The 14,536-nt window shown below is 45.1% G+C and overlaps 1 protein-coding gene across 1 annotated transcript in view; it reads right to left on the bottom strand.

Annotated features, from left to right (window-relative positions):
• plxna1b (plexin A1b) overlaps nucleotides 1-14,536 on the bottom strand; it is a 176,940-nt gene that overhangs the window by 112,897 nt on the left and 49,507 nt on the right. The window contains exon 3 of the mRNA XM_079186674.1: nucleotides 13,843-14,025. Coding sequence (XP_079042800.1) covers nucleotides 13,843-14,025 — 183 coding nt within the window. The remainder of the gene's footprint in view (nucleotides 1-13,842; nucleotides 14,026-14,536) is intronic.

The following is a 14,536-nucleotide window of genomic DNA, read 5'->3' as shown; positions in this document are numbered from 1 at the left end:
AGGACCAATGCATTAGAGAGATGATGCAATGAGAGGAGTCAGAGCCGCGAGCAATCAGGCTGATTAAGTGTGTGTGTGTGTGTGTGTGTGTGTGTGTGTGTGTGTGTGTGTGTGTGTGTGTGCGTGTGGAGCTTCTCCTCTCATCTCCCTCTCCTCCGCTCCAGCTCTCCACTTTGATTCCCCCACTCGCCTTTTCCTCAGAGGAATCAGGTTGTTTTTCCAAGGTTTGACATTATATCATCTGGTTAAGTACACTTTGAAGTACAAGTGTGTCAAACGTACAGCTGTCAGTTCACACAGTATACTGGATATATTCATCAGGGGACGGATAGGTGGATGGAGGAATAGATGATGACATTGGCTAAGGAGCCACGTGATGAACCCTACACAAACATTGGCGATGCCATATAAATATACATTATACAAATGTATAAGCTAAATGAGGATTGTATAAACAAGTTTGCAACTAAGTCACACTTGTGCCTCAAGTAAAAAAAAATATGATATTTATATATACATATACACACACACATACATATATACATAACTGAGCTGGATTTGGAGATGTGTTTACATAATGGTTGTAATTCACAATTTTGTTGCTTGCCAGATGCCACTGAAAGAGGAAGAGATTTTTCTACCGTTTAAGCATTGCGTGGACACAAAACTTTCCGCAAATAAACAACATTTTCAAAGCAATCCACATTACTGTGGACATTATGTCTCATCTGATCTTTACTTTTCTGGTCTCGAAGGTCACAAACAATTACAATCCTACCGCTTTATCAGAAGGTCCAATCGAAAGCTAATTTCCCTTAAAGCCTGTCTTTTAACTCTAATGACCAAGAGGGACAAACGATAGCCAGGAGCTCCGGAGAGCTACCTTCTTCCAGATGAACTCACCTCAGGCCCTTTCCAATAACTCTTAGTGGCTTTGTGCCTTTAATGTGCTCCTTGATTTTCAGTGATGGGAAAGTGAAAGATACGCCTGCCTTTTGATTTGTGTTGTACGGAGGAATCTCTGTATGATGAGTTTAGGACCAGGCACAGTGGTGATGTTCGAGAGTTTAGATGCCGGCGGCAGTTCTACCATGTTATGTCGTGTCAGCGGTCACAGCAGGCCAAATGGGAAGAAGTGTGCCAACCTGTATAGAGTTGATTTACGTTAACAGTTTATGCAACAAAATGTATGCCGAATAAAGTCACCATTATATCGAAGACCAATCCCTGCAGTAGCATGAGACATCCCTCAGCTCACTAAGAGCCGTGCATATCCAGTATACTGTAGAAAATCTGCACTGCTGCCATTTAAATTGCTCAGTATAGGCAGCACTGTGTACGTTACATGACCTCACAGGGAAATCCTGTCAAGGATATGTGTAATAGATGGCATAATGTTGTGACCCGCAGCACTGATGTCAAATCCTATTGTGAGGTCCTTGACACACTCACACAGGGACCAGTGTGGCAGCAGAAGTCTCCGAAAGAAGGTGAGTAGGGTACATCTGCAGCTGTGCCAGTTACTGCCCATGAACTTTATCTGGCTGCTTCTCTCCGTCTCTTGAACACACTTCATTCCCAGCAGCAGCCTTGACCCTCTTGCCTCCTCTCCACTCCACTGCGTCACTAAATGCAGCCATTCCGGCTCCCGTAGGGCCCATGATAGAGCTTTGGTGGCCTCCCAGCCACATTCATACCACCGGGCCTGTAATGAAACTATGGATTTTCCGTCGGAGTCCTGACACTAACTGCCTGTTTGTCGTGCATCTGGTGTCTGCTGCGCTATTCTGTACTGTGTACAGTAAGTATATGGAGAGGAGAGGAGAGAAAAGATTCCCCCGGCATCACCATTACTGTAATTCTTTTCACATTTTTCTGGCGATGGTAACGGTTTGTCAGCTGAATAGCATTAACCCACTGCTGTATTGCCTCAGAGTCTAGAAATGTGAAGACAGCTTTTGACTGATAGCGAATGAAAGAAAATAAAATCCACACTTCAGATAAGATTAAACTTATCCTAAATTCAAATATCACATAATACCCACTTTTAATAACTTTTCCCCACCAGATTAGGAACGTTTACACCACGTAGATGGATTTTGGGTTGAGTCAAAGTTCTATAGTGTGGTTGCAAGCAGATGTAATATCAAAGCAACAGAGAGTGCAGCCTGAATCCTGTTCGCAGCCACTGTGTTGTGCATGGTTGAGCATGTCCTCACAAACACAGAGCTCATCTGCAAGCGCACAAACATGACGACAGAATGAACATGCCGAGGGAGTTAATGAGCGAGTGTGCTGTCTCTGCAGTTTCATCTCTCTCTCTCTCTCTCTCTCTCTCTCTCTCTCACATAATCTGTCTCTTGCTCTCTCGCTCTACCCGAACCACACACACACACACACACACACACAGGGGTAAACATGACCTACAAGCCCACTTATTTCCAACCCCAGTTGAAACTGCATTCCCCGCACTGTGCTGCTGCTGCATGCAGCTCTAACGTTGCAGCAACCCAGTTTCAATGTTGTGACTGTGTTCAACTCCCCTGCCTGCACCACAAACGTCAATGCTCCCCGTGACTCCCCCTCTCTCTCTCGCTCGCTCGCTCCCTCTCCTCCTTCCTCTTCCTCACTATCGCCAGCCATGGCTGCCCTGACTACTGTTGCCATGGTAACCGAGGAGCAGGCCCGCCACTAGGGGATTTGGAGACAAGTTGGAGTAAAGACCCCTATGTTATTGGAGCCTTATTATTGGGTGTGCGCTTCTGTGTTCTCCGGCGTGACTGTGTTTATTGTTGTGTGCTGAAAACCCTCCGATATCTTCTTCACAATAATAAAACAGGTCTCTCGCCGGGGGGGGGGGGCATCGGTGCAGTCAAGAGCCATACCCTCACCATAGCACGGGGGGGACAAATACAATTTAGAGGGAACAATGAAAGCCAAAGGTATACACTCATACTTAACGCCAGACTCGTCATTGATTTAACTTCAAGGGAATACAATGGAGGGGCAATTGAGTGAGAGAAAGAATGAAAAAAAACGGAAGGGAAAAGACAAGTGAAGCAAAGTGAGGGAGAAGCCCATGCACTCATCGCTTTCTCCGCCTCCCTCTCTCTTGTACACACCCTCTGTGCTGGCCCTATCCATTCCAAGGTTATCAGTAATCCAATAGGTTTCCCTGGAAGCAGGCAGTTTTCCAGAGACACGGCCAATATCCTGAAAGCAGAAACATCCGGAAGGAATTCCAACCAAGAGACAGAGCGTTCCCTCTCTTCCTGTCTTTCTCCACGACAGGATGAAGGGGTTCCTTCCGTCCTCGGCATTTCTTTCATCTGTTCCGGCCATTTCTTTTTTGTCTCCAGGACATTGTTTCAATTCACATTCAAGCTTCAGTTGGTAGCCACAAGGCTGTATGTTCGGACTTGTTCGACATGAACACCAGTTTATACGCATACGGGTATGATGGCTCCCACACTGGCTGTCAATCATGTCTTAAAAACAAACTAACTGCCACACTACAGACACTACCAACCATATGCTCTCAGATCATGCGCACACACAAATAAAAAATGCACACAAAACCGAGGTTCAAGTGAGATTGTCTGGTGTTATTTCTGGGCCACTAGTTCTCTGCCAGTGACCCATAAATAGGCCGAACAAGGCTCTTATGGTTGATAACACATAGCTGGGAGTCCTTGGGCTGAAGCTTGGAGTGAACACAGGCCGAGGATGGAGGGTAAGCATCAAACAGTGGGGTGGGGGTCACGTGGTCTTCAGCTCTGCTCTTCACTAATGACAAATAATTAAATCCGCGCGGAAATCCATTGAAACCCAGTGAAGCTTGTTTACAGTGCAAGAAAGTGGTCCATAAAGTATTTACATGGTGCTTTGACAGGACCATATAATGACCACCACTGTAATGCATGGCGCCCTTGGATGGCGCACATGCAAACCCTATGTGCCGCTGCAGTTCATGCAGTGTGTGTTGCATGTATTTGTATCCTTGTGTTCATGTTCTCCTGTTTCCTGCCTGCTTTTCCTATGGTGGGCATCTGTGTACTTTGCATCTGTTAATGAGCGTTCGTGTGTAAATGTGTATGTGTATGTAGCTTCTCTCTGGGGACCCTGTTTACGGTGCTTTAATTAGCTTAATCCACCGGCAACACATGGACTGAGGAGCGGAGAAGGAGAGGGGTGTGAGGATGGTTGGAGAGAGAGGTGGAAGAGAGGAAAGGGTAGACAGAGGAGAATATCTCTCCCCCTGCCATTTGTTACGCCCCCCCCCCCCCCCCCCCCGCTCCATCTTGGCAGTGTCAGTAGCTGGCCAGACCATTGTGAAACCCACAGGGAGGAGGAAACTGTCTCCGAAATGGCCACATGTGCTGTCGGAGGCCAACTGAACCATTTCCTGAGAGACTTTGCATTCAAGCAGTAGCCAAGCTAAATGACCAATTAAATATTATAGTGAGGCCTTAATTGATGTTAGCCAATTTAAAACGGCACCGTGCAATTAAGGTTATAGAGAAGGTATGGAGGGGACTGGGGAGAGTGCGTGTACCGTGGTAGCAGTATTTGTGGCCAAGATCATTTTATGGGGGAGATGGTGTGGAGAAAGGATTTTCTTTGGAGGGGGGGGGGGGGGGGGGGGGGGGGGGGGGGGGGCATAAGATGGGAGGAGAAGGAGAAAGACTGAGTTGGGAGAGAGAGGGTGGAGAGCGAGGGAGGGAAAGAAAGAAGATGCACAAACAAATGCTAGCCTTGGGAATAGATGCAATCAGCTCAGTCAGTCAGCTAATGACTAATTCCATGGAGAAAAGAGAGGAGCAGAAAGAGAGGAGCAATGGTGTGAGTAAATCAAAGAGAGAAAAACAGAGGGGCTGGGTGGAAGAGACGAGAAGTGAAGGGGGAACAAGAGACAGACAGGGAGAAGAGAGATAGATGCATACATGACTAATTAAAGGCTGCATCAGTTTGATACATTTGAACCAAAGGAAAGGATGGATAAATATTTTACCATGAAGAGGAGACGATGATATCTCTCTGTCTCTCAGCGTTAAGAGACTCAGAACTGGGGGAAGAGAAAGAGGAACGCAGGGAGGAAAGAAATAACCCTCTGCAAGGAAGTGAATAACACTCTGTGCCCAGAGAGCCTCCTCTTAAATGCATAATTCTTCATTTTTAAGGGCTTAGCAGATGGAAGTGATGAAGCCACAAGGTCAGCTGCACCAATAATGAAGCCATTAGGTGTTTCTTTGCAAGCTCTGCTAACGCTAAAAACAAGAACCTAAGCCACTGCTGGAACAACTTACTCCTCTTAATTAGCATTAAATGAAATCTCAACTCAATAATTAGAGTGGACTTGCCGCCTTGTGCACAAAGAACTAATAACAAACAAGTGAGTTCACGTTAGCCAACTGTTACGCTCAAAGATTTGCCAGAGGGTATTAGACCAGCATTGGGAGATTGGCTTTCCGCTTGGCTATCACCAACTACTATGCTAACAGGATTAGCCACAGGGTCAGTGCAATATGGCTAGCAGTAGTCAGGAGGCAAGCAGGCTAAAGACAGAACGGCTGGGGGGCAAGTTACCAAGCCTGCTAACATTGTGTAAAGGCTTTAGGCTGAAGCTCTTCCCTCCGGGGGGGACACCGGGTGGGGGAGTAATTAGTTAGACGGCGGGAGACGCCGCCATGCTGTGTGAGAAGGATGAACACAGGGAGCTGTTGCATTTAGAGTTGTTTGTGTATCTCAGGGGTATTTGTGTGTCTGTGTGTGAGTGCATGTATGAGAACGAGAGACGGTGAACTCTATGCCCAGCTCGAATATTGTGGCCCTGAAATGCTCCCAAAGCATATCACAGCCATGTGACAACACAACAACCAAACACAAAATAATTCCAGTAATCGCATTTCCTGTTAACTAATACAAAACTGTATGCAAATGTTTGCGGGTGAACACAAACGTGCATTTGTTTCTATACACACACACACACAACAGTTAATCATCTTAACGTCACTAAACCAGAGGAACTAATCAAAAACAATCTATTAGGAATCTATTAGCTTGGCGATGGGTAATCTGATAAGCCAGCATCCCATAAGAGAGTGTGAATGTGTATCTGGTGCTGTCTGCATTCTTCACAGCATACGAGCAAATTTGTTCGTAACTCATGTCTTTACACTCATTTACACTTGTCAAGTTGTATAATGAAGATAAACATCCTGTTATTTACAGAGATTTAAGGGAACCATCAAAGTGCTGTGTTCTTCTGTTATATGTACTACTTCTATGTAATTGTATCACTCTGTAAAACAGTCGATCATTACTGCCACTTTATGGCTAAAAGTTCATGTAGCTTCCAAGTGCGGCTGTTAAGGGCTTGTGGAGAGCTGGACAGCCATTTGAAGATGGTCCTTTCTAAGCCAAGGCATCTAATGTGAGCTGCTGGGCTTAATTGCAAGGAAAGGAGTGTGAGAGACGGTGTGTGTGTGTGTGTGTGTGTGTGCCTGTATGTAAAATACAGCCACTGTGGGCCAAAGGTAATCTATGCCCGCTGTGCCACTCATGCCTATCCCTCTGGACACTGTGTACGCCATCCAACGTGCCCCAGTGTGTGTCCAAGTTTGCATATATCTGCGTGAATGTGCTCATTTGTGCTCGTTAGCTTGAGATATGACATCCCTTCTGGTGTCAGCCTAGGTGTTGTGTATGCGTGTGCGTGTGCGTCTTCTTGCCAGAAGTGAGAGTGTGCCCATGGAGCCTTGGCGCTGCGCCATCCACCAGGTGTGCTGTTGGCTGAATCAGTTGGTATGGAAAGAGCTAAGCCAGGACACTATATCCTCTACCCACGACTTCACTTTCTAGAGGCACAAATCATGCTCCATGTCAACAGCATTGCTGCATATTCTATTACATTTAAAAGGCCACTATAATACTATGGCATTATGACAGTCTGATACATGCAAAAACAATGATCTTTAAGAACTAAACTTACCTTATATTAAAATTGCATTACATAAATAAATAAAAATGTACAGAAACACTAAAAAAGTAAAAAAGGAATGGAAGTTTCCACGTATAATATATATGATATGAGAAAGCAGGGGTTCTTTGATGCACTATCCAGAGATGTCTAATAGAGATGACCTAGAAACAGGTCCTCACTTGGATCATGTGAGCATCCCAGCTTGCATCCAGACTCTTCTAATCTTCCCTTAAAAATGGATTCTAGCATGGTACATTTATTATTCATCTCCCTCGCTCTTTCTTTTCCTCCTGTCTCTTTTTCTCCCGGCTTTCTCCCCCCCCCCCCTCTCTCCTCTCCTCTCCTCCTCACTTTGCCTCATTAACCCCTGGTAGTGGTGAATTAGAATGGGAACGCCGAGGTAGTGAATGAGTGCCGTGCAGTGCAGTCACACGCTGTTGGACCGGGCTAAAGTGCATTAGCACTGAGATTATCGTAGGGCTGAACTGCTACATAGGAGCCCACTGTAACTTATCCGGAGATTTAAAAGTGATTAGTTTTGAACGCGTTGCTATGCACTGGTGAAATTACTGGGTAATAGTTGGCGCTGAGTTTTAAGTGGAGACATTCACTAAGATTTGAATTGAAGTACAACTTGCGGTACTTCATAGTGTCCCTTATTGACGCCTGTGCTTGGCAGTAAGGCAGGAAACGTGGATCATGGGTGGATTAGGCTCTTGTAGGATAAAGGTGGAGTTAGAGACACTGGTTTAATGAGACTGTGGGAGTTTGGATGGCATTAAATATTTTAAGAAGACCCCTCATTACTGTCTACCCTTACAACCTAAGTGCTAAAGCCCTGTTTCTAAGATGTGAAAGTGTGTGTGTGTGTGTGTGTGTGTGTGTGTGTGTGTGTGTGTGTGTGTGTGTGTGTGTGTGTGTGTGTGTGTGTGTGTGTGTGTGTGTGTGTGTGTGTGTGTGTGTGTGTGTGTGTGTGTGTGTGTGTGTGTGCAAGGTTGTGCACATACTTTTACATGCAAACCTTTAACATGTATGTACATTTCCTGTGTCTGCCCTTTCTTTAATGAGAGAAAATGATTAAAGAAAAATAGGGACCACGACATCTCATCTCAACACACACACACACACACACACACACACTCACACTCAACTATTATCAGGGAGAGGGATCTTTGATCACAGAAGGAAACAGACAGACAGAGCGGAAAGAGAATATGTGAGCAGCAGATGAAACAGAGAAAATGAGAGAGAGAACAGAAGCGGAGAGGCGACGAGAAGAAGCAATGGATGATTCCTTTTATTAATTCATAACTGTAGTTTTACACTGGCTATTTGAGTTAGAATTAGATTTATGGATGCCTTTTAGACAGTTTTTAAAACTTAAAATATCCAACAATCTATACTGCGGTTTCTCTCACCCTGATAGAAAGCAGAGGTAGCAGCATCCGAGGCCTGAAGTCACACATGCATGTTATATTCCCTGCGTGAAATCCTGCAATGACACCCTCCAAGGCTCGAGTGTGTCATTGTGCATAAATGTGTGCGTCTGTGAGAGTCCACAGGGAGATGTTGTGCGCTTTGTCGGGTTGAGTGTAGCCACACAAGAGGACATGCCAACAGATGGGAGGAAGACTGGGGCTGGTAATGACGAGAGATAATTGATATCCACACGCGTCAGCAGGACACACATATGTGGAGACACACTCATTCTCAAAACCTGACGAATGCGCAGTGTTTTCTTGTACAGACGTAAACACGCGGACTCGTATTCACCCTGTAGTCGCTCTGGGTAGGATAGCAGAGGGCAGAAACCATACAACAACGTCCTCTGTACGTGAAGCTAGCTGGCCGGCTACTAATTCATTTGATTAAGTTGATTTCACGCTAGGTTGCATGCTAAGAGAGGGTACTAGTGGCGAGAAGGATATACTCTATATGCTTGGCTTGTCACACTCACATTATGGCTGAACAGGGCTGTATGTAATCGGAAAAAAAATCACCATTTTAAAGTCGGGAGAGAGGTTAAACTGCTGCAGAAAATGATACATTTTGCTGTTAATTTGGGAACATCCTTATAAGATTGGATGACTGATGGGTCTCTGGGACCGAGCTAAATTAAGTGGAAAAGACTCGGCGTTAAATGCAAAGTGTAATTTATCCGTTTTGTCTTGAGCGCCGGGTCTTTCTATTCCCTCCACCGTGTCGGATCCCTTTCATCGTTCTCCGTCTCTTTCTCATCCGTTCTGCATTTGTTTGTGACTACATGCAGTTGTGTGAACTAATGACCGAAGGGCTACCAAACGTCAAACAAAGCCAGCCTCTGTGCCGCTGCCCCCCACACAACTCGTGGCGTGGCTGGCTGGGCCAAGTGATGACACAACACCCCCTCACCCACCCACCCACCCCCCTTTAAAGTCACTTGCCCATATAACACACAACACACACACACACTTCTTCTCTCCTTCCTGACTTGATCTACTGGTCAAATATTATTGGTGTGTTTGCACAGTGTGTTCATTTGTGCCTTTTTGGGTGGAGGTCCGGCCCCTAAAGGCTGGGAGGTGGACAGAGACATTTAAATGCAAACCACACAGAAACACACACGGGGGGAGTTTGACAGGGCCGCATTATGCACCAGTAGAATAACAATCATCAGTCAATTAGGCCGTGACATGGTCTCTTGATGATGACACCGACGGTCCCAGTGGAATACATCCCTGACTCCACAGAGCAATACTCGCGTACGTCACTGTCACTCGTTATTAACCCCTAGATTGCCACGTGACCAGTGTAGTGAATGTAAAAACACAGTGATGTATGTATTTAATTAGATGTGTTAGATTAGTATTAGGTGACTATTATTCGTGCCCGTATTTCACACTAGATGACAACAACGGTTGATCGACTAAAACTTGCGATCCGCCATTGTTCATAAAAAGGCACTGTGTCTTAAAGAGGCCAAATTTATCAAGTCCCGTCTATCGCTTTAGATTGCAGCTGCCTGGCGGATGCCGTCATCCTCTCGTCTTTACAGATAACAGAGCTGATAGGGGTTCGTGTTCTTGCTCAAGGAGACCTCAGCAGAACCAATGCTAATTAGTTTACGGAAACACTTTGACTGGTGCAGAGGTCAGTCGTGTTATCTTTTGGTTTTGAGACATTTACACTCTGCTGCCCTCGGCTTAATGCCGGTTTGAAGGACATTTATTCTGCATTGAGAAACTTCTTTTTAATCTATTTCACTTTTACAGTATGTTTTGCTTTGGTTCCACTAGACATTAAAGTCATATGTTGGAACAGACATGCTGTACGATGCCTCGAGTTTGCTTCATCGATGCCCCCCCCCCCCGCCCGTCAGATGAACGGCGGCAACTTCCCACCGCAGCACCACCTGAGCCTGGCGCGGCAACAATGGGCTTCGCAGCGGGCACTGGGGGCTCCTACCACCTGGCACACTGGCCACATACACACGGCAGATGGCTCGAATCGACCCCCGGAGGAGGGCGCAGCTGAGGAATCCTAACGTGCGTTTGCGTGTAAATGTGTGTGCGGTTTTGAAAAACAAGCACTTACAATAGGTATTGGATTATCGACTAGGATCCTCTCTCTTTTGTCTGGTGGCCTGAGCCCAGCTATTGAGATTGTGTATGTGTGCGCGAGCGCGTGATGGTCATGCTGAATGCCCTCGCATTGTCAATGCTCAACAGCGCCTTAAGGTGCAGGAAGTGGCCGAGAGAATCCCCCGATTTTCGCTTGAATGTCCATCTGCTGACTGCTTTACAACACAGTTACGGTGTTTCTTTAGACGGGGAAACTTGAAACGGAGGAAGTGTGAGTGAGACATGAAAACAGTATGTAAAGCTGCCGCGCTTACAGATGAACAGCAACACACGGCCGAGCCAAGAAGACAGAAATAATGAAACCGTCAAAAGGGAACGAAGGCTTTTAATCCTAAATATTAAGTGCCGCGTATTTGCCAGTATCGCCGCTGTGTCCTTGACCGCAGCGGTATCCAGATGACCGCTGGAATTAGTTAATCACGGCAGTGGACATCGCCTCTCTTTATCACTTCCTTCTCTCCTACGCCTCCCTCTTGCTCTCCTCTCTATCTGCTCCATCTTTATATCTATCTCCCTTCCTCTCCTTGTATCTCCTATCGTTGCACCATCAAACCAGGACTCATTAGTGAAAGCTTTGCCCTGTATGTGTGTGTGTAAGTGTGTGTGTGTGAGTGTGTGCGTGTGTGTGTGCGTGGCCAACAGAGCACAGAGGGACTTCATTAGTGCATTAAACATGTTGTTTGTGCCACCGTCGTGTTGCTCCGGACAACCTTGAGCATTGGAGTTGGTTAAAAATAGATGTGTAGATGACAAAGCGTATCAAAGCACTTCAAGTCCAGCCAAATGAGAAATGAAGGGATGCTTCAGGTAGAATAACGGTACTTAAAAAAGAAACATCTTCAAGTACACTGATGAAGAAAATATCCATTTGGCTGACAGCCATGATGATTAAAGTTTTCCCATTGTTTTTGTGCCGGCAAACACTGGATGAGTGGAGTGGATGAATTGACAAATACTGACAATCCTCTCCACTCTCGTCCTCTCAAAGTAAGACAGAAAAACACACTAGAAAGCTGCCTCCTTTTAGCACAGTCATCCATCTTACCAATATTCTCCCCGTTTCTACCCCTATCTCCCTTCAGCACCCTCAGGCATGGCTATATAAGCAGCATTCAATGCCAGTGCTCTCCAGAGGAAAGTGTAGGAAGAGGAAACGCGCTCCATCATGGCATCATGGTCTGTGATGCACTCCTGTTAAACTGCCAGGAGCTAACAGCACACTCTGGTAGAAACAGGTCCCGATGACTCATACGTCTTATTCTACTGATAAGATAACAGGCACACATATGAAATCACTTATAGAAACAATGACACAGAGTGGAAGAGGACGGATGCCTGCCGGATCAGTGAGGAACTATATCTGTTATCACAACGCTACTAATTCAGTTGCTCTGTTTCCATTTTTTTTTCCATCTCTCATCATCTCTTCATTACTTTGCTTTTTTTTTTCTGGCATTATTTTTCTGGCAGAGCTGTGAGTTTGTGTGTGTGCGGCGCATGTGTGTGTGTGTCTGCTGGAATGTCAGGTTTTAGATATTGTTCCCTTCTATGCAAATTGAATATTTTCCAAGAGCAGATTTCTTGTTGTTTTGGGATTTTCTGTCTGAAACAGAAGGTAGCCAAAAGAACTGCAGGCTCTTTGGCTCCGTTGTTACACACACACACACACACACACACACATACAGACACACACACAAAAATAAACACACAAAAGCATAACAAACACACGTAAAAAAAACAACACACCTCAGCAACCTGCCGTAGCATTGCTTTCTCAGGTGTTCCACAGAGTGCACAGAAGAAAAGACACGTGACGACAGCTAAATAAATGAGGGGCCTACTGCCAAGCTAAGTGAATGGGTGTCACTTTGACAAATGCACAGCCCTGAATCTTAGTCAACACTGTATTGTTTGTTGTCTCTCGCTCCCTCATAAACACAAACGCACATATTCGCACACAAATCCATGCCATCACAGGCGTACACATTATTATGCGCACTGTGAGTGACAAACACACAAACACTGCGTGCATACACAAACAGGCATTAAAAGCACACAAACACACACACAGGCTGATTATACATTCATAATATTGAATGGATGACAGGTCTTGAGCAGTGCGGCGGGAAACGGGGTGAATTCTAATGAGGTACCATCTAACCGTCGTCCATAGACTGGATACACACACACACACACACACACACACACACACAAAGACATGACACATAATAACTAATATTCAGGCTGCACATTAGCATGTTACACAGATAGAATCGTAATTATGGTACATTGCAAGAGTGTACATCTCACATACAATCGCCATGTCAACCAAGACTCAACCCAACATTAATGTTCCGTTAACAGTTAACTTGAAGTCATTCAGGAGCTTTCTCGTTCCTCCACAAGAGGATACAGCCGCTGCATACGCGCGGTCGAAATATGACACAAACCGCGAGTCTCAAAAGTTAATAAAAAAAAATGAAATGAACCGCTAAAGATGCTCTCCAAAGGAAAAGTTTGACTGAAAGTCAAACTCTAACGGAAAGTGAATTGGTCCATCCATCAGCGCTCTATCCCTCTGTCCTAGCCTCCATCTACCCACCTGAATTAATCCACGCCACACAGCTGACCAGAACAGAAAAGCCATTCACCAGTCATAGCTGTTGGATTGATTGAAGGCGAGCTCTTAAAATTAGAGGCAGTACGAGGCGTAAGGATACAGCAGTAACATTTTATGTGTGACGTGACTAACATGACAATCGATGAGGGGTGTAGCCACAGACTCGCTTTAAATTGCTTGTTAAACGAACACGTTTTAAAGAGGCACTTGAATGCCCTGTTGGAAATGGCCACTAGCGAGAAAAATGGAGTCGACTGCATTTAATCTTGGTGTAGAAAGTCCCTGCAAAGTGCTCAGTGTAAACGCACCACAATTAAGCTGCAAGCATAGAGTTCATTAAGTGAACAATAACCATCACTAGCGGAACATCTACTTGCTATTCCAAACAAAACAAAAGAAAAAACTCTAAATTACTTGCATCCATTTTTGCTACATTTCCTAGAAACGATAAGCACCAAAAAAGCAAGTTTGCGTTACACTTTAGAGGTCATTTCTCTGCAACTACAGAGTTCAAAATCAACCAAAACTAAAAACAAACCAACACGTCATTCCATTTAAATGGAAAAAAGGAAGACTGGATCAAATAAAAAGCCCAAATGGGGGAAACAAATCATTCCTACCTTCTTCAGTTTGCCATTACGCGTGCCAACAAAAGCCACGGTGTTGCCACGGTAGTCGTACGCCGCCACCGAGGTCATGCCGTCATCTTTGTCGATGAAGAGGGGGGTGCCCTCGATGGTGCTGGTTCCCCCCAGAGGCTGGTTGAAGTCCTGGCCACAGAAGTTATCGTCTATCTGCAGCGGCTGGAGGAAAAAGAGAAAAGACAATCAGACGAGAGCCCTCACAGAAGAATACAACTGTTCAAAATTAAATTCTGAAGCAGAGGATGTCATTTTATAGTATTCATTTTGAACCCTAATAAGTAAAAAAAAAAAAAAAAACAGGAAAGTGAACGAGGCTTTCTATCATCGTGTGTCAATTGTGTATTAAGATGTTCTAAAAGAAGCCACACAGTCTGTTTTATCATTTTTTTCAGCATTTTGAAGCCTTATTCAAACAGCTCAAAGCCTAGAGAGAAGGAGGACTATGAGAGGACAGGGAATGAAACATGACAAAGGTCCAGATCAAGCCCAAGACATCAAGCGCCTTAGTGCAGTGATTTTGTGAAAGCAGCAGAGCGGTCTGTCAGTCCACTCACAGTGGGAATAAAGACGAATAAAGACGGGCAATATGTGCCTCATTTTCATCGCTTTTACTTGATTATCCTAAATGTTAACATGAGCCATTCATAAACACACTCTTATTTCTTTCTGG

The sequence above is a fragment of the Pholis gunnellus genome (genome assembly GCF_910591455.1).
Source record: "Pholis gunnellus genome assembly, chromosome: 3".
NCBI lineage: Eukaryota > Metazoa > Chordata > Actinopteri > Perciformes > Pholidae > Pholis > Pholis gunnellus.
Note: the sequence above shows the minus strand (reverse complement) of the source record. Positions and strands in the feature narration are given on the sequence as shown.